Source organism: Salmo salar, chromosome ssa14, assembly GCF_905237065.1.
Source record: "Salmo salar chromosome ssa14, Ssal_v3.1, whole genome shotgun sequence".
In the NCBI taxonomy this organism is placed as follows: Eukaryota; Metazoa; Chordata; class Actinopteri; order Salmoniformes; family Salmonidae; genus Salmo; species Salmo salar.
In genome coordinates, this window is record NC_059455.1 from 82,956,626 (window position 1) to 82,984,377 (window position 27,752).

The window sequence follows — 27,752 nt, forward strand, 5'->3', positions numbered from 1 at the left end:
GCTCCCATAGGCTCTCAGAAGGCGCCAGAACGATGAATGGTGACTTTGCAGGCCATGGCTGAAAAACAGTAGCGCATTTGGATAGTGGTCGATCTGAGGACAATGAGACTGGTGGCGCGTGCACGAGCCTACACCATGTTTACTTTCTCTCTCTTTGAACGAAACAACGACTCCCGGTCAGAATATTATCGCTTTTTTACGAGAAAAATCGCATAAAAATTGATTCTAAACAGCGTTTGACATGCTTCGAAGTACGGTAATGGAATATTTTGAAATTTTTGTCACGAAACGCGTCGGGCGCGTCACCCTTCTTTACCCTTCGGATAGTGTCTTGAACGCACAAAAAAAAACGCCGCTATTTGGATATAACTATGGATTATTTGGAACCAAACCAACATTTGTTATAGAAGTAGAAGTCCTGGGAGTGCATTCTGACGAAGAACAGCAAAGGTAATCCAATTTTTCTAATAGTAAATTGGAGTTTGGTGAGTACCACACTTGGTGGGTGTCAAAATAGCTAGCCTGTGATGGCCGGGCTATCTACTCAGAATATTGCAAAATGTGCTTTCACCGAAAAGCTATTTTAAAATCGGACATAGCGAGTGCATAAAGGAGTTCTGTATCTATAATTCTTAAAAGAATTGTTATGTTTTTTGTGAACGTTTATCGTGAGTAATTTAGTAAATTCACCGGAAGTGTTCGGTGGGAATGATAGTCACATGCTAGTCACATGCTAATGTAAAAAGCTGTTTTTTTATATAAATATGAACTTGATTGAACAAAACATGCATGTATTGTATAACATAATGTCCTAGGAGTGTCATCTGATGAAGATCATCAAAGGTTAGTGCTGCATTTAGCTGTGGTTTTGGTTTTTGTGACATTATATGCTAGCTTGAAAAATGGGTGTCTGATTATTTCTGGCTGGGTACTCTGCTGACATAATCTAATGTTTTGCTTTCGTTGTAAAGCCTTTTTGAAATCGGACAGTGTGGTTAGATTAACGAGAGTCTTGTCTTTAAAATGGTGTAAAATAGTTATATGTTTGAGAAATTGAAGTAATAGCATTTCTAAGGTATTTGAATATCGCGCCACGGGATTACACTGGCTGTTGAGTAGATGGGACGCAAGCGTCCCACCTAGCCCATAGAGGTTAATTTATTAGAAATAACACTTAAACAAAATAAACAAATGACGAAAAACAGTTCCATAAGGCTCTCAGGCTATACAGAAAATAACCACCCACAAAACACAAGTGAAACAAACACAACTAAATATGGCCTCCAATTAGAGACAATGACAACCAGCTGCCTCTAATTGGAGGTCATTGCAAAAAAACAACATAGAAATAGAAAACTAGATATAAACATAGAAATAGAGAACATAGAACCTAAAACCCAAAACACCGAAACACACAAAACAAACACCCCCTGCCACGCCCTGACCAAACTACAATGACAAATAACCCCTTTTACTGGTCAGGACGTGACATCTACATCCTCTGGGTCGTCAGGTGCGTACTCTGGCTGGTGATCGGGAGCCTTAAGACAGTATACGACTCACTAATTGCCTGTGTTAAATCACCCAGCCTCTCTTCTCCACACAATCATGTCCTCTTCTGACTCACACAGACTGATTGGCCAAACCGAGGATGCCCACTCACTGCCCTCTCTCTGGAACTACTCTAAAAATAGCAGTAGCTGAGGTTTGGATGTTGTAGAAAATGGAGGGATGGATGGAAGTAGAGATGCAGCTTGTCTCTCCTCTCTAAATTGTCTGTCTTAATGAAGCAGCTACGATCAATACTGGCACTGGGAGAGAACCGCCCCTCATATGTACACTACCATTCAGAAGTTTGGGGTCACTTAGAAATGGCCAGAAACAAAGAACTTTCTTCTGAAACTCGTCAGTCTATGCTTGTTCTGAGAAATGAAGGCTATTCCATTCGAGAAATTGCCAAGAAACTGAAGATCTCGTACAATGCTGTGTACTACTCCCTTCACAGAACAGCGCAAACTGGCTCTAACCAGAATAGAAAGAGGAGTGGGAGGCCCCGGTGCACAACTGAGCAAGAGGACAAGTACATTAGAGTGTCTAGTTCTGGTTAGAGACAGTTTGCGCTGTTCTGTGAAGGGATTAGTACACAGCGTTGTACGAGATCTTCAGTTTCTTGGCAATTTCTCGCATTGAATAGCCTTTATTTCTCAGACCAATAATAGACTGACAAGTTTCAGAGAAAAGGTCTTTGTTTCTGGCCATTTTGAGCCTGTAACAGAAACCCACAAATGCTGATGCTCCACATACTCAACAAGTCTAAAGAAAGCCAGTTGTATTGCTTCTTTAATCAGGACAACAGTTTTCAGCTGTGCTAACATAATTGCAAAAGGGTTTTCTAATGATCAATTAGCCTTTTAAAATGATAAACTTGGATTAGCTAACACAACGTGCCATTGGAACACAGGAGTGATGGTTGTTGATAATGGGCCTCTGTATGCCTATGTAGATATTCCATAAAAAATCTGCCGTTTCCAGCTACAATAGTCATTTACAACATTAACGATGTCTACACTGTATTTCGGATCAATTTGATGTTATTTTAATGGACAAAAAATGTGCTTTTCCTTCAAAAACAAGGACATTTCTAAGTGACCCCAAACTTTTGAATGGTTGTGTACATATGCTCTCACCACTTACCCAGAATGCCTTGTAACCGATTCTGTTGTGTGTTATTGTTTTTCCATCTTCATCATCTGTGGCTGTCATCTTTCAGTACTGTTGTATCAAGGCTGGGTTCCCAATACAAATGGCACCCTATTCCCTCCATACTGCAATACCTTTGCTCAGAGCCCTTTGAGTCCTGGTCAAACGTGGTGCGCTATATAAGGAAATGGGTGCAATTTGGGATGGCACCCTAGAGGTGTTATCTTACAGTACAGGGCTGAGTGAATTGTCACAATGTTGTCAAAAGTAGAGAACATTGAATAGGCCAAAAAATAAGCCTACTTATAACAGACAAGACTTTACAGTAAAAATATAAATTTCTAGTTCAAATGTGCTCCCGTCCCCTTTTTTTCTGAAGGAGCAAACGATCAGGGAACATCATTTTTCATTACACAGTCAACGTGGCTGAAAATGAACAGCAACTCCTCTACCGATATATCTAATTGGCGCCCAAGAGGTCGCCAGATTATACGAGGACATTTCTTGGCACTCAATGAGCCATTTACAACAGAACAGAAACCGTGCTTGAAGACAATGAACCACTCTCAGCCATTCTGCGGAGGAGAAACCATGGAGCAGGCGCAAGGGAAGGCTCGTATTTGGAGTCTCGGACCAGGCTGCCGGCCACCGAGATTTAAGGGAGAGCCAATCATTTTTCTCTAAATGAAGTGTTGAGAGGAGCTTGCCAGTTTAATCCTCTATCAAGACGGTCGCCAAGAATTGTTTTGCAAAGTGAAAAAGATGACAATAAATGGCGATCAGCTATACTTTTGATGAGAGCAGGCATCAACACACAGCTCTCATCTCTCACTCTCCTTCTTTCTCTCTCGCTCTCTCTTTCTCTCTTTGTGTGTGTGTGTGTCTCTCTAGCACTTTCTCTCTCTCACCTTCTCTCTCCCCCCTCTCGCTCAGCCAATGCTCAAAGCCTGCTGTCCCCTCTCTCTCTCTCTCTCTCTCTCTCTCTCTCTCTCTCTCTCTCTCTCTCTCAGCCAATTCTCAAAGCCTGCTGTCCTCTCCATCTATCCCTCCATCCTTCTCCATCCCTCGTTTACCATCTGTCTATTCGCCCTCATAGCATTCTTATCTTCCATTCAATTTGCTTTCAGTCATTCTCACCACATAGCCAACTGTAAGTTACACAACACCACTATAAAGAGTACTTGGAGCTTAACAGAGAAGAGAGGAGGGGAATGATGAGCCTGTATCTCCAACAACACCATGGGACGTGAGTCACAATCAGGATGTGAGCGAGAGAGCTGCTTGCGGATCAGTAGTTATATAAATCCAATGGCAGATGGTGCCTGCAAACTGATCACGGTGCTGCAACACTGCGAGTGTGTGTGTGGGGGGAGGGGTTGTGTATGTGTGCACGCATCCATACGCGTGTGCCTGTATCTGTATTCGTGTGTGTGTTGGGGGGGGGGGGTGATCTGCTTTGAACACCTCAAAGCTTATACTGTAGTTCATTAAGAAACACTTCCCTGATTAAAAATCTATTTTTACAAATATGTAAATACATATTTTGTTTAATAAAACATTTCCCAGGAATTGCTGTTCTGTATCTAGAGTAGTCGCTTATAGACCCTGTCTAAACACTGTTTAGCTGTCTCTCCTTAGTATAGGAAAATGATGTGCTTCTATAAGGCAGCACAATAGAAACCATTTAGAAATCTGCATATCTTCCCACAAAACGCCTGACTTCAAAAGTAGAATAAGCCCCATGTATCTTCTTCATTTGCCTTTATCGATGATATAACAACGACCAATATGTTTCCATTCCTATATAATATGCCATAAAACTTCACAAACTTGTTCTTCCTTGCTTCCATTCTCCTCACAGAGGGCTTAAGGCTGAATCATATAGATCAGAGATGGAAAGTAATGCACCTCCCGCTGGCTGCTGACGTCAAGGCCCAACGCACTAGCCTACGTCTGCAGCTTGGAGCCAGGCTGCCTCCAACAGCCTGCAGCCCAGGCCCTGTTCCTGTCTGCTTCCCTCCACTGGGAGACAGATGAAAGTCAATGGGCCCAGAGAGGGAGATGGAGAGAGAGGCAGCTAACCTAGCACAATTTAGATCTGCAAAGGGACCAGCATTGAACATAGATTATTTATAATTACTGTATGAAACCACAAGGTTTCCAGGTTGAAGTTCCCCTAGGTATAGATCTAGCTTCCCCTCCCTGACCAGCTTTCCCTCCCCTGATCCCCTGATCCTCTCCTTCAATCCTAACCTCAACCGTAAATTGCAAAACTGACCCCAGCTCAGTGTCTAGGAGCAACTTCACCCTGCTCCATTCAATGTTTAATTTCCAGATGGCCTCAACGGTCAACACGGCCGTCTCACTCTGCAATAACTCAACAGAATTCCATGGAATTGGATCATGTTCAAAGTGCACCGCCGTAGTGTGTCCTAACAATTACAGCTTTTAAACTGACATTTTTTTGGACATGCATTATGGACGAGATTTGTGGAATCTGTTTTCCTGCGGTGTCGTTAATAGTTAATTCAGTCTCAGCCGGTAATTAAAGAAAATGCCTTTTCCCCCCCGTGTGTCTCCAACACCAGAGAAAATAGAGCCTTGCTTGTGGCAACACTACACAAGAGGCTGGATTTTCATGGGCTGTGTTCCAAATGGCACCGTATTTTCTACATACACCAGAGGGTCCTGCTCAAAAGTAGCGCACTATGTAGGGAATAGGGTGCCGTTTGGGACAGGCTAATACTGTGCACCTGAGGCAGCTGTTTTAGAGAAGATTTGCATCAGTCTTACACACGTCTTATACCAACCTAACAGCTAATGGCCAAAATACAGCAGGGAGAAAGATAGAGTGGGAGAGTGAGAGTGAGAGAGACATAAAGGGGATAGAGAGAGAGAGAGACAGAGAGAGAGAGAGAGGGAGAGAGAGGGGGTCGAGAGAGGGGTCAATAGAAGGGGGAGAGAGAGGGGGGAGAGAGGGGACAGAGAGAAGAGGTACAAAGAGAGCGAGAGAGAGAGGGAGAGAGAGGGGGTCGAGAAAGAGGGAGAGAGGGGACAGGGAGAAGAGGGAGAGAGAGAGAGGGAGAGAGAGGGGATCGAGAGAGGGGTCAATAGAGGGGGTAGCGAGAGGGGGAGAGAGGGGAAAGAGAGGGAGAGAGAGGGGACAGCGAGAAGAGGGAGAAAGAGAGCGAGAGGGAAAGAGAGGGAAAGAGAGGGTGTCGAGAGAGAGGGAGAGAGAGGGGACAGAGAGAAGAGGGAGAAAGAGAGCAAGAGAGAGAGGGAGAGAGGGGGTCAAGAGAGGGGTCAATAGAGGGGGGAGAGAGGGGACAGAGAGAAGAGGGAGAAAGAGAGCGAGAGAGGGGAGGTCGAGAGAGAGAGGGAGAGAGGGGACAGAGAGAAGAGGGAGAAAGAAAGCGAGAGAGAGAAGGTGGGATAAGCATCTTTCTGAACAGAAAACTGTCAGTAGCCTGTCTTTTCATTTCAACTTAGTACAATTTTGAAAGAACCACTTTTATTTCTCCAACTTTTCACCTGGTTACTGAATGTTCAAGGAAATAGAGGAAGCTGAACTATAATCCAAGTTCCTCTGGCATATCTTTTTTCTCCAATTCCTAGTTCTGCCCTGCAGCCTTTCTTTCCAAATACTGCGACCTGACAGGATCCAGAAGAATGAACTTCTGGCTGTTTACAATAACTGTCTGATGAGAATTATCTGGGTGACATTCAGTTAGAGTCACTTGAGTTGTACAATCTCCGCTGCATAGCCAGAGTATGTGCTAGCCTTTTATCTATATAATCTCTTGTTCAGGCAATTTAGTCAGCGAATGGAAATTGAGAGAAGCACAATTTCTCCTTTATAGCGCAATACCAATAGCGTACCACGAGAGAGAGACAGTGTACGTAATGACTCAAGAGGCCAACAGTTTACGTATGGCATGTAATGTTGCCTCGTCTCATGCTTAGCCATTGAATTCCACTGTGCATTATAGGGAAAAAATGCACACACTAGAATGCCTTTCAAGCCAATCAGAAAGGAGTATTTAACAATGCCAAGGTATAAATTAAGATAACCTCCACCGGAGAAAAAACGGCTTCTCTCATTTCATCTTTGGCCAGATAGCCTTCAGATCATATTTTCTATGCATATTTAAGTCCTATGATTCTTTCATGAAATCTAATGATACCATATATCTAAACATGTTTCCCTCTCATAAATCCAAACTGGATTTTATTCAGTACAGTACAGTACATTCAATCTCTATAATATAGCCCAGTGATATTGGCAAATAAAGAGATAAAAGGCAAGCCATTGATATTAATCTCTCTGTTTAATAAAGCTGTTATAGGCCCACAATGTAGGCTGCGTCCCAAATGGCACCCTGTTCCCTATGTAGTGCACTACTTTTGACCTGGGCCCAAAGGGTAGTGCACTATAAAGGGTATAGGTTGCCATTTGAGGCTTAGCTTTAATATTTCCTCAGTTTTCCTCCCATTTTTTGGTTTCTGAAATGGATAAGGATTCGAGCGGATTAAAGCCATACCAATTAGCTATTTACTCTGGTGAGGTTAATGAAGGATTAAACCATGAGTTAGGACCTCTCAGGGACCCCAGCCCAGACCCCATCTACAGCAACATAAGACTATAGGCTCAGCCACTCACAAACGTACAAATGAATCCTGTCACTGGGCTTAACACCTCAAGCACACACACACACACACACACACACACACACACACACACACACACACACACACACACACACACACACACACACACACACACACACACACACACACACACACACACAAACACACACACAAGCCTATCATAAAATCTCAAAACTCACATTTGTCCCATCTCACATCATATTAAAAGGGAACTCCAGAAAAGCAAAAAAAGACTCAAAAAGAGGTCAAATCCAGCTGGAACAGACCAACCCTCCTCCTCATAATAACTAGACTGTAGTTCCTACCTGCACTAGGTTCCACCCCTCCAGTGACTCAGCAATGATGGACGTCACGGACGGACACACCCCTCCAAAGATCATCAGGTGTTTGGGTCCGTAGCATATGGCATCGAAGAAGGCCCTCAATCCCTTGGCGTTGTCACACTGCATGGGGAGAGAGTGGAGGTTTGGGGTAAGGAGGGAGGGAGGGAGGGAGGGAGGGAGGGAGGGAGGGAGGGAGGGAGGGAGGGAGGGAGGGAGGGAGGGAGTTAAAAAGCTGCATAACATTTTTCTGGGCTATTTTGGGCTGGGATGTGGCTGGCATGCAAAAGTGAAAGCACAGATGTAATTATGTTTTGTATTGCACACCTCTTACAGCAGCACAGCAGTATGGGGATGCCTTCCATGATGGCACCCTATACCCTATATAGTGCCCTACTTTTGACCAGGGCTCAAAGGGGCTCTGGTCAAAAGAAGTGCACTACATAGGGAATAGGGTGCCATTTGGACCTTGGTGTTCAGGAAAAGTGTTTGTTTTATTTTATGAGGCACATGAAGCCAACAAATGAGCTACATTTATATGAGGCTCCTACACTTATGTAATGCATACCTGCATCATTTTTACTGTAGGTGAATATGTAGCATTGCAATAAATGTTTATACAATGTATGAGTACATACGAGAGGAGAGAGAGAGAGAGAGAGAGAGAGAGAGAGAGAGAGAGGCCATCCTGCTACAGCAGAATGCAGCCATCTCACATCACTATGGCAACGCTCTTAGCTCTGTAGAATTGCGGGAGAGAGGGAGAACAGGAGAGAGAGAGAACAGGGGGGAGAGACGGAACAGGAGAGAGAGAGAGAGAACAGGGGACAGAGAGAGAGAACAGGAGAGAGGGAGAACGGCAGAGAGAGAGAGAGAGAACAGGAGAGAGGGAGAACAGGAGAGAGGGAGAACAGGGATGAGAGAGAGAGAGAACAGGAGAGAGGGAGAACAGGAGAGAGGGAGAACGGGGATGAGAGAGAGAACAGGAGAGAGGGAGAACAGGAGAGAGGAAGAACGGGAGAGAGAGAGAGAACAGGAGAGAGGGAGAACAAGAGAGAGGGAGAACAGGGGCGAGAGAGATGGAACAGGGGCGAGAGAGATGGAATAGGGGAGAGAGAACAGGAGAGAGGGAGAGAAAAGGAGAGAGTGAGAACAGGAAAGAGGGATAATGGGAGAGAGAGAGAGAGAACAGGAGAGAGGGAGAGAACAGGAGAGAGGGAGAACAAGAGAGAGGGAGAACAGGGGCGAGAGAGATGGAACAGGGGAGAGGGAGAACAGGAGAGAGGGAGAACAGGGGCGAGAGAGAGAACAGGGGAGAGAGAGAGAACAGGGGAGAGAGAGAGAATGGGAGAGAGAGAACAGGGGAGAGAGAGAACAGGGGAGAGAGGGAGAACAGGAGAGAGAGAGAGAACAGGGGAGAGAGAGAGAATGGGAGAGAGAGAACAGGGGAGAGAGAGAACAGGGGAGAGAGGGAGAACAGGAGAGAGAGAGAACAGGAGAGAGAGAGAACAGGGGAGAGAGAGAGAATGGGAGAGAGAGAACAGGGGAGAGAGAGAACAGGGGAGAGAGGGAGAACAGGAGAGAGAGAGAACAGGAGAGAGAGAGAACAGGGGAAAGAGGGAGAACAGGGGAGAGAGAGAGAACGGGAGAGAGAGAGAGATGGAATAGGTCTATTGATTGCTATATGAGCTCTCTAAATGGTTTTCTGTGATTTTCTGAGTTTGCAACCATATCCTAGTCTGCGGTAAACACTTCTTGGACATAATTATTGCCAATCAATTCAGGATGTTCTCCTGTGTTTATATAGAGTCTGAGGCGATGTCCACCTTGGCGCAGAGAAGCTCCACTTGTGAGGTGGTTTCACGCTGAACTAGATTTCTTCCTAGAAGGCGCTGTGCGACTCAGTGGCAGGGATGAGAAATCGTACAGAGGACCTCAATGGAAATAAGCCTTCGGGCTTTATTGTGTATCATGCTCTAACATTTTGTTACGTATGTAGCGTTGTCTCTGGCTGGAGCAGCATACATAGTTGTAGTGACTGGTATAATTTTGAAATAGTTTAGTGTGTTGACATCCTCATGTCTGTTATATCAATATTGTTTTTATTTAACTTTTTATTTCACCTTTATTTAACCAGGTAGGCTAGTTGAGAACAAGTTCTCATTTACAACTGCGACCTGGCCAAGATAAAGCAAAGCAGCGCGACACAAACAACAACACAGATGAGTGTGCAAGTAGCGGTACTGGGGTGCAAAGGAGCAAAATAAATAACAATATGATGATGAGGTAGTTGGATGAGCTATTTACAGATTTTCAATGTACAGGTGCATATTGATTGATTGATTGTAGGTAAAAGTATTTGTACAGTTTAAAACATAAAAAACCCTTATGTATCTTCCTCCTCGTCTCTCAATTTGGCATAATAAAACATATTACTCCCCATAGTCAGGAATACACATGGTTCACACGTGTGCATTCACTGGCACATCTTATATATTCAGTTAACCGAGTCCAAAATAGCTGTGAGACCGTGGAAAGCCTAGTGTGAAATGAGAGAGTAGGTGATTATGCGCAGCGGGCATACGATATCTTGTCCACATGGTTGAATAAAACAGCAGGGTTTTTAAAAAGATATCTCATTTACATATTATCTTGCTCTCACTCTCACTGTCTCCATCTCACTCCCCCCCCCCCCCCGACTCTTATTTATTTCCAATTGCTCACAACCAGCTACCAAACTACAGAACTACAGAAGGTGAGCTTTTCTGTATGTTACTATGCTGAAACACAAACCCTGTTTATTATTTATGCATAGTCACTTCACCCCTACCTACAAATGACCTCGACTAACCTGTACCCCCGCACATTGACTCGGTACCGGTACTGAGTTGGTAGAGGATGGCGCTTGCAACGCCAGGGTCGTGGGTCCCATTCCCATGGGGGATCAGTACGAAAAAGTCTGATAATGTATGCACTCACTACCGTAAATTGCTTTGGTAAAGAGCGTCTGCCAAATTACTACAGGATACATCCTTCAATTCCAGAACAAAGGTTTGTATGTAATCATTATTTGAACATGGATGTTTGAAACCTTGATTTGCCTGATCATCAATTGGTCTGTTTGTCATTAAGGAATGCATAGCACACATTAGATTGAAAACACAGGAGGAATCTTTGTATGTTTCATGATATATATATCACTGCTTGTGTGATTTACACAAGCCATCATACCGGGCTGTTCCATGCCTTCATCACCCTTCCCTGTGAATCCTTCAAATGTAAACAGCACGCTAGTTATTGTTTATCTTCAAACGCTATAGGGTTAGGACATCAGATGAAACATGGAAATGAGTCTTCCACATTTAACCCAATCCCTCTGAATCAGAGAGGTGTGGAGGGCTGCCTTAATCCACATCCACGTCATCAGCGCCCGGGAACAGTGGGTTAACTGTCTTGCTCAGTGGCAATACGACAGATTTTAACCTTGTCAACTCAGGTATTCGATCCAGCAATCTTTCGGTTACTGGCCCAACGCTCCTACCCGACAGGCTACCTGCCACCCCATAAGCAGATATACATTCCAATGAGGTCTGTGATGAAATATGGTTTCCTGGCCCCGGGGACGAAAAAGGTGACCTCACTCTACACCCCAGCCATTATTCCTTACGGCCAAAAGCCTCCCATTCAACGGTCACAAAGTAGCGGCCAACCACCACTATGCTGGGGCTATTTTCAGTGCCAGAGAGAGGAGGGGGGGAAAGAGAGAAAGGGGGGGGGGGGGGGGGCTTTGAGCGGCGTCAAACACATGCAGACCAGTCTGCTTTCTCACATTCTCTCTCTCCCTCTACTTCTGTCAAACACTCATCCACACAGCCACACAATCTGGCATGCTGGTGGTGCTTTGACCACCGCCACGTTGCCTAGGCAACCCACAAGGCAACGCTTTTGAGCTGTAAATAAAGGAGGAAGCCGGGCCGGGAGCTTGGTGGAGCTTGGTGTTTGACAGCTATATTTAGCATGTGATTGGATGGCACAATCACAGAGGCATTAATCATAAACTACTCAGAAAGTGGAGACGTGTAGGGGTTAATGGTGGATGCAGTTTATGAACAGTGAGAGACAGAGAGAAGGAGACAGGTGTCGCAAGAACAAGTACTCATAAAACCAACCAACCGTTCTCTCCACAATTATGGCTGACTGTCCCATCTTTAGACACTGTACAGTTCTGCTCTCTGCATCAGATATGCCTTAGAACCCAGTAGTAGACAAATCTAGTTAATGTCATACAGTACGTCAGAGTCTAAGACAGTGGTATTCAAACTTTTTCAGCGGGGAACCTTTTTCTACCAGAATTTCTGGGGACCCCACCCAAAATCTAATGATATAAAACCTTCAAATCGGTAAATTTATATTTTTAAATCAACAAATAACCTTAAATTGATTGCATTTTCAGCTCTTATTAAAATGAAGTGAAACCAATAAAATAATCTGGACTTTTAATTTCCACCCCGGCAACCCCACTGCAGTTCCCCACAAAGGTTTGCGACCCCGACTTTGAATACCACATGTTACGTCTATCCTGCCCAAGCTACACTATATATACAAAAGTATGTGGATACTTTAAATTAGTGGATTCTGCTAGTTCAGCCACACCTGTTGCTGAGAGGTGTAAAAAAATCGAGCACACAGTCATGCAATCTCCATTGACAAATATTGGCAGTAGAATGGCCTTATTGAAGAGCTCAGTGACTTTCAATGTGGCACTGTCATAGGATGCCACCTTTTCACCAAGTCAGTTATTACATTTCTGCCCTGCTAGAGCTGCCCCTGTCAACTGTAAGTGCTGTTATTGTGAAGTGGAAACGTCTAGGAGCAACAACGGCTCAGCCGCGAAGTGGTAGGCCACACAAACTCACAGAATGGGACCACCAAATGCTGAAGCACGTAATGTTTAAAAATAGTCTGTCCTCAGTTGCAACACTGATGACCGAGTTCCAAACTGCCTCTGGAAACAACATCAGCACAAGAACGGTTCGTCAGAAGCTTCACGAAAGGGGTTTCCATGGCCGAGGGTTGGCTGGAATGGTGTAAAGCTTGCCACCATTGGACTCTGGAGCAGTGGAAACACGTTCTCTAGAGTGATGAATCACCCTTCAAATCATATCAAACTGTATTTGTGACATGCTCCGAATACAACAGGTGTAGACCTTATTGTGAAAATCTTACTTACAAGCCCTTAACCAACAGTGCATACATTTTAGGTCCCCACAAGAATAGAAAAACAAGTGTGTGTGTGTGTGTGTGTGTGTGTGTGTGTGTGTGTGTGTGTGTGTGTGTGTGTGTGTGTGTGTGTAAAAGTGTGTGTGTGTGTTGACTGGTGATCCTTGATGGAGAGAACTGTGGCACACATAATCTGCTCTCGACACACAGGCTGTCCGTTAGCTAATGACATGCACAGCCCTCACAGGGCCACAACATATGACATGCCAAATTCCAGGCCTCCATTTGGAGACGGCTAATGGCTCAGACAAATATGGAAGTGGAATGAAATGAAAGACAGGGAGAGAGTGAGAGTGAGAGAGAGAGAGAGACAAAGTGAAAAGAATACAAATATACAGAATATTGTGCATGCAAAAAGGCACTAAAGTAATACTGCAAAAAAAAACATGGCAAACATTTTGGCCAAATGCAAATCCTTATGTCTGGGTCAAATCCAACACAACGCCTCACTGAGTAACTGCCTCCTTATTTTCAAGCATGGTGGTGTATCAGCTAAGGCGGTGCCGACAGAGAGGGCTGCCTCGCTTCTAGTCCTTAGGTAACATTGCAGTATTTAGTTTTTTTATGTACTATTTCTTGTTGTTAGCCCAGAAAATCTTAAGTGTTATTACGTACAGCTGGGAACAACTAATGGTTATCAGAGCGACGACAACTTACCAGCACTACGACCAGCACTACGACCAGGAATACGACTATCCCAAAGCGGAACCTTTGTCCGCACCACCCAGGGCATTTGAACTGATCCCAGAGGCCGACCCAAAACAACGCCGCCGGAGAAGAGGAAGACGGAGTGGTCTTCTGGTCAGACTTTCGGAGGCGCGCACACCACCCACTGCTTCCGAGTATATTACTCACTAATGTCCAGTCCCTAGATAACAAGGTCGACGGAAATAGGGCAAGGGGTGCTTTCCAGAGAGACATCAGGGATTGTAACATACTCTGTTTCACGGAAACATGGCTCTCTCGGGATATGCTGTTGGTAAAGCCACCTGGATTCTCCGTAAAGAAGAAGAGCGAGGTTGTATGTTTCATGATTAACGACGCATGGTGTAATTGTAACAACATACAGGAACTCAAGTCCTTTTGTTCACCTGACCTAGAATTCATCACAATTAAATGCCGACCGTATTATCTCCCAAAATAATTATCTTCCGTTATTGTCACAGCCATGTATATGCCCCCTCAAGCAGATACCACAACTGCCCTCAAGGAACTTCACTGGACTAAATGCAAACTGGAAACCATATATCCTAAGGCTGCATTTAGTGTAGCTGGGGACTTTAACAAAGCTAATTTGAGAACAAGGCTACCTAAATTCTATCAGCATATCGTCTGAAGCACTCGCGCTGGAAAAACGCTGGACCACTGTTACTCTAACTTCCGCGATGCATACAAGGCCCTTCCCCGCCCTCGTTTCGGCAAATCTGACCATGACTCCATTTTGCACCTCCCTTCCTGTAGGCAGAAACTCAAACAGGAAGTACCAGTGCTAAGGACTATTCAACGCTGGTCTGACCAATCATAATCCACGATTCAAGATTGTTTTGATCACGCAGACTGGGATATGTTCCGGGTAGCCACAGAGAATAACATCGACGTATACACTGATACAGTGATTTTCTAAGGAAGTGTATAGGAGATGTTGTACCCACTGTGACTATTAAAACTTACCCTAACCAGAAACCGTGGAACTGAAAGCGCAAACCACCGCATTTAACCATGGAAAGGCAACTGGGAATATGGCCGAATACAAAAGTGCAGTTATTCCCTCCGCAAGGCAATCAAACAAGCAACATGTGAGTATAGAGACAAAGTGAAGTCGTGGCTCTGACACGAGACATATGTGGCAGGGTCTACAGAAAATCATGGACTACAAAAAGTAAACCAGCAACATCACGGACACCGAAGTCTTGCTTCAAGACAAACTAAACACCTTTTTTGCCCACTTTGAGGATAATACAGTGCCACTGACATAGCCCGCTACCAAGGACTGTGGGCTCTCCTTCTCTGTGGCTGATGTGAGTAAGACATTTAAACGTGTTAACCCTCCCAGATGGCATCCAGAGCCGCATCCCCAGAGCATGAGCAGACCAGCTGGCTGGTGTGTTTACGGACATATTCAATCTCTCCCTATCCCAGTCTGTTGTCCCCACATTCTTCAAGATGGCCACCATTGTTCCTGTACCTAAGAAAGCAAAGTTAACTAAACTAAATGACTATTGCCACGTAGCACTCACTTCTGTCATCATGAAGTGCTTTGAGAGACTAGTGAAGGATCATATCACCTCCACCTTACCTGTCACCCTAGACCCACTTCAATTTGCTTAAGACCCCAATAGGTCCACAGACGATGCAATCGCCATCACACTGCACACTGCCCTGCCCCATCTGGACAAGTGGAATACCTATGTAAGAATGCTGTTCATTGACTACAGCTCAGCATTCAACACCATAGTACCCTCCAAGCTCATCATTAAGCTTGAGGCCCTGGATCTCAACCCTTCAGAATAGCCTTCTGAGAAATGAAGGCTATTCCATGCGAGAAATTGCCAAGAAACTGAAGATCTCGTACAACGCTGTGTACTACTCCCTTCACAGAACAGTGCAAACTGGCTCTAACCAGAATAGAAAGAGGAGTGGGAGACCCCTGTGCACAACTGAGCAAGAGGACAAGTACATTAGAGTGTCTAGTTTGAGAAACAGATGCTTCACAAGTCCTCAACTGTCAGCTTAATTAAATAGTACCAGCAAAACACCAGAAGGCCAGCATCCCAGAGTTGCCTCTTCACTGTTGACGTTGAGACTGGGTTAAGCTAACACAACGTGCCATTGGAACACAGGACTGATGGTTGCTGATAATGGGCCTCTGTACACCTATGTAGATATTCCATAAGAAACCTGTCTTTTCCAACTACAATAGTAAATTACAACATTAACAATTACAATGTCTACACTGTATTTCTGATAAATTTTATGTTATTTTAATGGACAAAAAAATAGCTTTTCTTTCAAAAACAAGGACATTTCTAAGTGACCGCAAACTTTTGAATGGTAGTGTATGTTTATACTGTATTCTATACTATCTATTGCATATTAGCCTATGACGCTCTGTCATTGTTCATACATATATTTATATTTAAATATTCTTATTGCATTCCTGAATGGCCAAGTTACAGTTTTGACTTAACTCTGCTTAAAAATCTCTGGCAATACTTGAAAACTGCTGGCAAACAATGATCAACAAGGACAAAGCTTGAAGAATTTAAAAAGAATAATGGGTAAATACTGCACAATCCAGGTGTTCAAATCTTACCCAACACTTACCGTAGACTTACCCAAGAAGCCTCACTGCAATAATCGATGCCAAAGGGTTTTCTGACATGTATTGACTCAGGGAGCTGAATACTTATGCAACGACTATACAATGAATGTATATTTCTTGAAATGTTCCTGATTTACTGACCTTCATGTCATATAGTAATAATGGACTGTCATTTCTCTTTGCTTATTTGAGTTGTTCTTGCCATAATATGGACTTGATCTTTTACCAAATAGGGCTATCTTCTGTATACCACCCCTGACTTGTCACAACACAACTGATAGGCTCAAACGCATTAAGAAGGAAAGAAATTTCACAAATGAACATCTGTTAATTGAAATACATTCCAGGTGACAACCTCGTGAAGCTGGTTAAGAGAATGCCAAGCGTGTGCAAAGCTGTCAAAGGCAAAGGGTGGCTATTTTGAAGGATCTCAAATATAAATATATTTTGTTTTGTTTAACACTTTTTTGGTTACTACATGATTCCATGTTATTTCACAGTTTTGATGTCTTCACTATTATTCTACAATGTAGAAAATAGTACAAAATAAAGAAAAACCCTTGAATGAGTAGGTGTGTCCAAACTTTTGACTAGAACTATATTTTTTTTCCACTTTGACATTACAGAGTATTTTCTGTAGATTGTTGACAAAAAAATGACAATTAAATTCAAGTCGCACTTTATAACACAATAAAATGTCAAAAAATCCAAGGGGTCTGAATACTTTTGCAAGGCTCTGTATAAAACAGATTATATATTTCCCTGACACACAGTCTGACCTAACTAATCCTCTCAACTAGACATAGGATACGTCCCAAATGGCACCATTTTCCCTATATAGTGCACTACATTTGACCAGAGCTCTGTGGGCCCTGGTCAGAAGTATTGCGTTTTAATGGAACACAGGTGCTATTTGGGACATAGACACAGCCATTGAAACGCACCATACAGGGAGGTGGGGGATACTTTGTGTGGCAACAAGTGATTGTATCACAGGTAAAAATGTCTATTTAAATGTGCTGTCCAGTATCGTTCATAAAATAAATGTAAAAAATGAAAACTCAGGTTTCGCTTAATCGACAACAGCCACCTACACTATATTGAAATCAATGAAGCGGAAAACAAAATCAGTTACAGTAACATTCATTACTTTCCAGGAAAAATATATTCCTGGTCAATATAATCTCTCAATATCCAGCTCCTTCAAAAGGATTTAATAATCTGACTTTGAGTCACGTGTACCCTTCTCTCTTTCCAAGTGCCGTCCTGTGGTTCCGCTGTATTTAGATCAATAACTGTACAGGGTTTCCCATGGGGGCCTGGGAGGGTTTCAAGCCTCAATTTAGGTCAAACAGTCCCAAACGTAATCTATTGACAAACAGGCAACAGACTCATCGAGTCAGTCATCACTATTTTCACATGCAGCTCTATGGGCACCACCAGTAACGTTACAGTACCGCTCACTGAGGATGGAGTGTGTGTGTGCTTGAGAGTGTGTGTGTTTGTTCCCCATCACCTAGCCCTATTGGGCAATAAACTGGTCCACTCATGCGGAGAGAATGACCTCCTTTTTTTCAAATGACCATAAAGACATGCAGCAGCGGAAATTGAGAGAGCTGGGACCGATACGACACATGTCAACCAGATTCCCATTGAGATCTCATGAAAGGCTATGGAGAGGGAGGAAGAGAAGGGAATGGAGGGAGGAGTGGAGAGGAGATGGGGGTGTGTATGCACTGAGCATTCTGACTCTGTGGTAACATTTATACAACAAACCCAGGAGTATTCAGTGAAAGTCCAACATTGATTGACTGAGTGTGGAGAGGAGAGAGGGAGGACATGGTGGCTTTTTTCAATCTGTTCCTCCCACATCACTTCACTTCCTTACACACACCAAAAAGCCATTAAAACCCTCCCCCAGTCTAGAGTGTAACCAGAAGACTCTGATTGCCTCTAAAATCTACTCTGACAGACAGAAGCTCAGAGCTCCTAAAGAAGCCAGTTGTTTGGCCCGAGCCTATCTCTCTCCCTAGGTTCACAGCTGGAGAGGTTTATTAGACTTCGTCCAAAATGGCATCCTATTCCCTACACAGTGCACTACTTTTGAGGGCTCTGGTCAAAAGAAGTGCACTATGTGGGGAATAGGGTGCCATATTGGGAAGCAGCCTTTGACTATTGGCATCATGGTTGGTGTCGCGCACCCAGTCTCAGATTACCACGGGATAACAACAGCAAGTGTGGCAGGTTTCAAACCACTTTGGTTCTCTCACGATACCGGATAAGCCCAAATTGGCCACTAAAACCCAGAATCACAGTGAACACGTTGAGCCTTTATTAGCCAATCTGTGCTGAGCAGGGGGAAGGGGGATGCAGTAAGCCTATTACAGGTCATTCTGCTTTTTACAACAGCATGTTGTGCAGTGTCCCGATTTCCATACAGTCATACCGTTTCTGTACCATCCCGGGGTATACGGTGTTACGGAACGTGCACACAAGGGGCACTATAAAAAACATGTTAAAAAACAGGGCTCTTGATCCAGGTGGGGATTGAATGTCTCTGCTGTAACCAAGAAGCTTTATCTTGACATCTAGGCACTTAGCTATTAAGTTAGCAAACCAAATGCACACCCCCACAGCCCCTGCTGAAAATCATTTTGTCGGTATTTCGGAATATACCCCGGTATATGGTATAAACGGTATATGGTATAAACGGTATACGGTACAAATGGTATGTGGTATAAACGGTATACGGTACAAACAGTATACGGTATAAACGGTATATGGTATAAACGGTATACGGTACAAACAGTATACGGTATAAACGGTATGTGGTATAAACGGTATACAGTACAAACAGTATACGGTATAAACGGTATGTGGTATAAACGGTATACGGTATAAACGATATACGGTATAAACGGTATGTGGTATAAACGGTATACGGTACAAACGGTATACGGTATAAACGGTATGTGGTATAAACGATATACGGTATAAACGGTATGTGGTATAAACGGTATGTGGTATAAACGGTATGTGGTATAAACGGTATAAACGGTATACGGTACAAACGGTATACGGTATACGGTATAAACGGTATGTGGTATAAACGGTATACGGTATAAACGGTATACGGTACAAACGGTATACGGTACAAACGGTATGTGGTATAAACGGTATACGGTATAAACGGTATACGGTACAAACGGTATACGGTACAAACGGTATACGGTATACGGTATAAACGGTATGTGGTATAAACGGTATACGGTATAAACGGTATACGGTACAAACGGTATGTGGTATAAACGGTATGTGGTATAAACGGTATACGGTACAAACGGTATACGGTATAAACGGTATGTGGTATAAACAGTATACAGTATAAACAGTATACGGTATAAACGGTATGTGGTATAAACGGTATACGGTATAAACAGTATGTGGTATATACGGTATAAACGGTATACGGTATAAACGGTTTGTGGTATAAACGGTATACGGTATAAATTGTATACGGTATAAACGGTATACGGTACAAACGGTATACGGTATAAACGGTATACGGTATAAACGGTATGTGGTATAAACGGTATACGGTACAAACGGTATACGGTATAAACGGTATGTGGTATAAACAGTATACAGTATAAACAGTATACGGTATAAACGGTATGTGGTATAAACGGTATACGGTATAAACAGTATGTGGTATATACGGTATAAACGGTATACGGTATAAACGGTTTGTGGTATAAACGGTATACGGTATAAATTGTATACGGTATAAACGGTATACGGTACAAACGGTATACGGTATAAACGGTATACGGTATAAACGGTATGTGGTATAAACGGTATACGGTACAAACGGTATACGGTATAAATGGTATATGGCCCAAGTATAAACGGCAGACAGTTGGAAGGTTAAGGGATATAATAACTACAGTGTCATCCGTGGGAATTCAGCCAATCACACCTACTGTAGGAGTCACCATGGCTGTCTCAAATGTAGAGTGCTACTTTTGACCTGGACTCTAAGGGAATAGGGTGAAAAATAGATACCTTTTTACCTTTTTACAATTATCAGTTTACTTCCTGAATTGAGCAAGTTTTGAAATAAATAGCTTCTCCTTTTCTGGTTCTTAAGAAGTCATTGAAAAGAGATGCCCTTTTCACATTATTGAGTTAAAATGTCAGTTTACTTGCCAAATACACTCTTTCTAAAAGCTATTAGGAAGGAACTGGGTCCCTCCAATCAGCCAGCCTATCTGCTTAATTTGTAGAAAAGGAGAAAACAGACAGAACGAGAGGAATGGGCTATGGAAGAAAGGCCATTATCAAGTTAATTATTTCTTGCCCTGAGGTCTTCCACTCTCCACAGGAAGCCTGTACTAGAGCTCAGAGGGGGTGGGGGACGGTGGGGGGTGGTGGGGTTGGTGGAGGAGGGTAATTCGTCACATTTGGGATAATTGTGGTAATACATAGAGCAGTGTGGCATCAGGATGGATCAGTAGCCTGATGCAGTATGTCCAGCCACAGGGCCAGTAGTGTGGATGACGGGATAGGATGAACTCAGAGCTGGAGGAGAGTGTGTATGCGGGGGTCTGCATGTGTGTGTGTGTGTGTGTGTGTGTGTGTGTGTGTGTGTGTGTGTGTGTGTGTGTGTGTGTGTGTGTGTGTGTGTGTGTGTGTGTGTGTGTATACACCCTATATGTGAGCCTCTCTCTCTCTCTCCCTTCCTCATCCCTTCATCTTTTGGTTTGCATTTCCCTCTGTCTGTACATAAGCCACATATCATCCAGCATTTTGTGGAGACGCAAACACACACACTTGACTGTAGGCATCTCTCCTTGCACAACATCCTGACAGGACACTCTGCAACCTCATATAAACAAAGAAATAACTGCTTCACTTTCCTGCTACTGTGTACAAATCAAACTAAGATTTCACAAAGCTATCTAATTCCTCACTGAAAAAGTCTCCAAAATTGAGTCACACAAAAGTATAAAAATGTTTTTTATAAATGAAAGCCTTGTACATTTTCAACCCATCTATATACACAGCTGAGTTATCCTCTGTGTATAGGGTTGCATTGTAAGGACCCTAATTCCTCTCTCTCTCTCTCTCTCTCTCTCTCTCTCTCTCTCTCTCTCTCTCTCTCTCTCTCTCTCTCTCTCTCTCTCTCTCTCTCTCTCTCTCTCTCTCTCTCTCTCTCTCTCTCTCTCTCTCTCTCTCTCTCTCTCTCAATTCAATTTAAGGGCTTTATTTGCATGGGAAACATATGTTAACATTGCCAAAGCAAGTGAAGTAGATCGTGAAATAAACAAATACAAATGAACAGTAAACATTACACTCACAAATGTTCCAAAATAATAAAGACATTTCAAATGTCATATTATGTGCAAATAGTTAAAGTACAAAAGGGGAAAATAAATAAACATAAATATGGGTTGTATTTACAATGGTGTTTGTTCTTCACTGGTTGCCCTTTTCTTGTGGCAACAGGTCACAAATCTTGCTGCTGTGATGGCACACTGTGGTATTTCCCCCAGTAGATAAGGGAGTTTATCAAAATTGGGTTTGTTTTCGAATTCTTTGTGGGTCTGTGTAATCTGAGGGAAATATGTGTCTCTAATATGGTCATACATTTGGCAGGAGGTTAGGAAGTGCAGCTCAGTTTCCACCTCATTTTGTGGGCAGTGTGCACATAGCCTGTGTTCTCTTGAGAGCCAGGTCTGCCTACGACGGCCTTTCTCAATAGCAAGGCTATGCTCACTGAGTCTGTACATAGTCAAAGCTTCCTTAAGTTTTGGTCAGTCACAGTGGTCAGGTATTCTGCCACTGTGTACTCTCTGTTTAGGGTCAAATAGCATTCTAGTTTGCTCTGTTTTTTTGTTAATTCTTTCCAATGTGTCAAGTAGTATCTTTTTGTTTTCTAATTATTTGGTTAGGTATAATTATGTTGCTGTCCTGGGACTCTGTGGGGTCTGTTTGTGTCTGTGAACAGAGTCCCAGGACCAGCTTGCTTAGGGGACTCTTCTCCAGGTTCATCTCTCTGTAGGTGATGGCTTTGTTACGGAAGGATTGGCAATCGCTTCCTTGTAGGTGGTTGTAGAATTGAACGCCTCTTTTCTGGATTTTGATAATTAGCGGCGTGATTTGGTGTTCTACGTTGTACACAGAGGATATTTTTTTCTGAATTCTGCATGCAGAGTCTCAATTTGGTGTTTGTCCCATTTTGTGAATTCTTGGTTGGTGAGTGGACCCCAGACCTCACAACCATAAAGGGCAATGGGTTCAATAACTGTTTAAAGTATTTTTAGCCAGATCCTAATTGGTATGTCAAATTTTACATTCCTTTTGATGGCATAGAATGCCCTTCTTGCCTTGTCTCTCAGCTCGTTCACAGCTTTGTGGAAGGTACCTGTGGCGCTGATGTTTAGGCCGAGGTATGTATAGTTTTCTGTGTGCTCTAGGGCAATGGTGTCTAGATGGAATTTGTATTTGTGGTCCTGGCAACTGGACCTTTTTTGAAACACCATTATTTGTGTCTTACTGAGATTTACTGTCAGGGGCCAGGTCTGACAGAATCTGTGCAGAAGATCTAGGTGCTGCTGTCCTCTCTCACTCTCTTGCTCTCTCCCTCTGTCTCGCTCTCTCTCTCCCTCTCCCTCTCCCTCTCCCTCGCTCTCTCTCTCCCTCTCCCTCTCTCTTCTTGGCATTGATACATGGCTTTGGTCAAGAAGGGTTATTACTTACACTACCATTGGCTTCTGCCGAGAAATCCAATTTTCTAGCCTCTCCGTGCATCCCAAATGGCACCCTATTCCCTAAGTATGGGCCCTGGTCAAAAGTAGTGCACTACATAGGGAATAGGGTGTCATTTGGGACATTGACACAGCCTCTGCCTCCTTTTAAGATGCCTGTGCCTCTCCCATTTCTACCTCATTATGCTGTCTGCTAGGACGAAGACCATTAAGCATCTAAGTTTAAGGGAGGAAAAAAAAATTGTTGCACAGGGGAATACATAGATAAAACAGATCGTGATCACCGAGATCAGTTAACTACTACAGCTATGCATTATCTGCTTTAATGATGATGCACTGTTTCCACGTACTGGCACTTTCTTGTTCATGTTTATAGGTGTGTGTGTGTGTGTGTGTGTGTGTGTGTGTGTGTGTGTGTGTGTGTGTGTGTGCGTGCGTGCGTGCGTGCGTGCGTGCGTGCGTGCGTGCGTGCGTGCGTGCGTGCGTGCGTGCGTGCGGGTATGTCCATTTTTCCACACGTGTCACTGAGTGTGTGTTTGCACACATGTTCAAGTATGTAAAACATCTACTGTAGATGAGTGTGTATCTACAGAGTATGTGTACAGTGTTATCATCAGTAACCATGACCTCTGAATAACTTTGAAAACAACACAAACATATCACAAAATGAGATATCAGTCACTAGTGTAAGTTGAGGTACTTTCGGTAGGAGTACAGACTGGATGGAGACGGATAAGTATTTAGCTTCTTTAATGGTCAAACCACAATGAACACAATATGTCAAATTAACTTTGGATTTTACTTTTTGGAGCAGGTTAGAAAAACTTACGCAGCAGGTTGGGATAATTAACGTAGCAGTTTAGGAGAATTAGGTTAATGTTGAGAAAAAGGTTAGGATTATCTTAAATGGAAAATATTTCAACTTTTGACGTTGATTTGAGAAAAGTTGGATCCCCTCTAGTCATAACCCATCAACAACCACCCTAGAACTGTCCGTCATTTCCAGTGTCAATAAAGCTTGTCCAACACAATTAAAGCATTGGCCAATCAGATTGCAGATAATAAATTGCCAGGTAATTAACACCTTAGGACAAAACAACTGTTTCCATACATTATAGAAATGTATAAAAGTGCTTCAGAAAATAACAGAGCCTAATAATCATTTTCATGAAATAATCTTACATTAGTGTCTCCTCTATAGACATGATATCAATGCAGCACCACATCTACACAGGTCCCAGACCTGCTCTTAGCCCATCACCCCCTATTCTCTGCTGTCAGCTCCCCTACCAGCCAGGGAGAACATCTGGAGTAATGTCGGTCATTCATCACCCAGGCTTTTCCTAGACAGAGGGCCCGGTGCAGGGCGGTGAGGGGCGGGCAGCTCAGTGGTGTGAGCGCATTAAACAGCGATGGGTGACACACAATTCTAGAACACAGCCTACAGACAGACAACACACAGCTAAGGAACAGGTCTCATAACTGATGTCAACACACCCTGAGGGGAGAACTCTCCTTCTTTGTCACCTGGTTAGGGTAGGTCAATGGCGACTGGATTTCACAGTCACACAAACACCAACCAGTCATTTAGAGAAAATATTTCCTCAGTGTTGAAAACTATAACTCATGTTCACAATGCTGTTGTGGCCATGTGGTCATATTTTAAGGTTAATGGGTAATTTTGACACTATGCTATTCTTCTGGTCACAGTCAAATTCTCCATTTAACCCTTAAACTCTGTTAATCCAATTCGCTCTGCAACATTTTTGGCCAAGCAACGCGATTTTGGCCGAGAGTTCAGCTCGCAAGCCTCTGCGGTATCGGGTCACATATCTACAGCCATTGGAGGCTTGGGAGTCCCAGCTTAACGCTCATTCGCTGGTCTGACTGTCTGTCAATTTGTGGTCGGAATGGTACCTGTTCGTCACAGCCTCAAATGCCGCTTAGCACTGTAAAGCTGAGCGTCTCCTACAGGAAGGAGCTCCATCGTCTTACAAAGGGTTTTATATCGAGTTTAATAAAAAAAAAAGAACATTATTTGTAGATGTGAAACAAAATCACTTTGTTTTCATCAAAGACGTACAATATTAATATGAGATGAAAGGCCAGTTCCTAATGAGTTCAGGAAGCCAAGCTTAATCAAGATAGACCTTCAGATGATATTCAACTTTTCTCTAACACTAAACATACAGATACATATTTTACAGTTGTAAGGAAGGTGAAATCTAATAGTTAGTCATTTTATAATTACATTTCTACTATATTTCTAAAGCATATCAACTATTTCAAGCGCTATTCAGCAAATCTTTTTTAATAGGAACTACATTGTATATGATATTTTCTATTTTGATCATATTTATACTACTATACATCCTCAAATGTGAATACAACAATTTGATAACTGTTTTTACCAGAAATTTGACATTTTAATCTTTCTTGGAGAATGCAGCATTACTAGTTATTGTTTATGGCCATCATGAAACTAATTACTTTTGTGTATGTCATTACTTTTGGGTATGTCTAATTACTTTTGGGCATGTCTAATTACTTTTGGGCATGTCTAATTACTTTTGGGCATGTCTAATTACTTTTGGGTATGTCTAATTACTTTTGGGTATGTCTAATTACTTTTGGGTATGTCTAATTACTTTTGGGTATGTCTATTTAGGCAGACATCTAAAATGTGCCATTCAAGTGGTTGATAGAGATGGCCTCCTCATACTAGGTAGACAAAACCTACAACAAATGACTCTTCTGCTAGTCTAGTTCTGAGGTTCCTGCCACCGTTGTTCATTCTAGCATGGCCATCTGGTGACTACCATCCCAGGTAGGACAGACAAAATCCTGTAAAACAGAGCAGGGCCAGGCTGTGATTGTGATGTTAGATCACCTGAGTGGCATGGCTCTGGCTGGCATGGGGGACTCTGTGGGCACACAGAGAGAGAGACTAGAGACAGAGTGTGGCACAGTGTCCCAGCAGCCCAGGGATACTGTCCACTCACATCAATCTTTGTTGAGAAAAACAGCCTCCCAGGAATACTGCTTCCCTGCTATCTGGTCAGAATTTGCTGTTCTGCCATCTCCTCTCTCTCCACTATATCCTCTCTCTGTTATATCCACTCCTCTACTCTACTCTCTCCGCTAAATCCTCTCCTCTCTCTGCTATAACCTCTCCACATCTCTCTTCTCTCTGTTAAATCATCTCCTCTCCTCTCTCTGCTATATCCTTTCCTCTCCCCTCTCTGTTATATCGACTCCTCTCCTCTCTCTGCTATATATATTTTCTTCTCTTCTCTCCTTTCATCTCCTCTCCTCTAATCTCTCTGCTATATCCTCTCCTCTCTTCTCTCCTCTCCTCTCATCTCTCTGTTATATCATATCCTCTCCTTTCTCTCTTGTATCCTCTCCTTTCTCTCTTGTATCATCTCCTTTCTCTCTTGTATCATCTCCTATCTCTCTTGTATCCTCTCCTCTCTCTGTTGTATCCTCTCCTCTGCTTTCTCTCTTGTATCCTCTCCTTTCTCTCTTGTATCCTCTCCTCTCTCTGTTGTATCCTCTCCTCTCTGTTATATCCTCTCCTCTCTCTTGTATCCTCTCCTCTCTCTTGTATCCTCTCCTCTCTCTGTTGTATCCTCTCCTCTCTCTGTTGTATCCTCTCCTCTCTCTTGTATCCTCTCCTCTCTCTTGTATCCTCTCCTCTCTCTTGTATCCTCTCCTCTCTCTTGTATCCTCTCCTCTCTCTGTTGTATTCTCTCCTCTCTCTGTTATATCCTCTCCTCTCTCTGTTATATCCTCTCCTCTCTCTGTTGTATCCTCTCCTCTCTGTTATATCCTCTCCTCTCTCTGTTGTATCCTCTCCTCTCTCTGTTATATCCTCTCCTTTCTCTCTTGTATCCTCTCCTCTCTCTGTTGTATCCTCTCCTCTCTCTGTTGTATCCTCTCCTCTCTGTTATATCCTCTCCTCTCTCTTGTATCCTCTCCTCTCTCTTGTATCCTCTCCTCTCTCTCTTGTATCCTCTCCTCTCTCTGTTGTATCCTCTCCTCTCTCTGTTATATCCTCTCCTGTCTCTGTTATATCCTCTCCTCTCTCTGTTATATCCTCTCCTGTCTCTGTTATATCCTCTCCTCTCTCTGTTATATTCTCTCCTCTCTTTGTTATGTCCTCTCCTCTCTCTGTTATATCCTCTCCTCTCTCTGTTATATCTTCTCCTTTCCTCTCTCTGGTATATCTTCTCCTTTCCTCTCTCTGGTATATCTTCTCCTCTCTGCTCCTCTCTCTGTTATATCATCTCCTCTCTTTTCTCTGCTATATCCACAGCTCTTCTGTCCTCTCTCTGATATATCCTTTCCTCTCTATACTATATCCATTTGTCTTCTCTCCTCTCTCTGTTATATCCTCTCCTTTCCTCTCCTTTCTCTGCTATATCCTCTCCTCTCCTCTCTCTGCTATATCATATCCTCTCCTTTCTCTGTTATATCCTATCCGTTCTCTGTTATATCCTCTCATAAATCCTCTTATCTCCTCTCCTCTCTCTGTTATATCATCTCCTCTCTGTTATATCCTCTCCTCTCTCTTGTATCCTCTCCTTTCTCTCTTGTATCCTCTCCTCTCTGTTATATCCTCTCCTCTCTCTGTTATATCCTATCCGTTCTCTGTTATATCCTCTCATATATCCTCTTATCTCCTCTCCT

General features: G+C 43.2%; 1 protein-coding gene across 1 annotated transcript in view; it reads right to left on the reverse strand.

Moving 5' to 3' along the window:
* The window catches only part of gabbr2 (gamma-aminobutyric acid (GABA) B receptor, 2), a 362,077-nt gene that overhangs the window by 269,795 nt on the left and 64,530 nt on the right, over positions 1-27,752 (reverse strand). Inside the window, exon 2 of the mRNA XM_014142790.2 lies at positions 7,674-7,811. Within this exon, the coding sequence (XP_013998265.1) occupies positions 7,674-7,811 (138 nt within the window). The remainder of the gene's footprint in view (positions 1-7,673; positions 7,812-27,752) is intronic.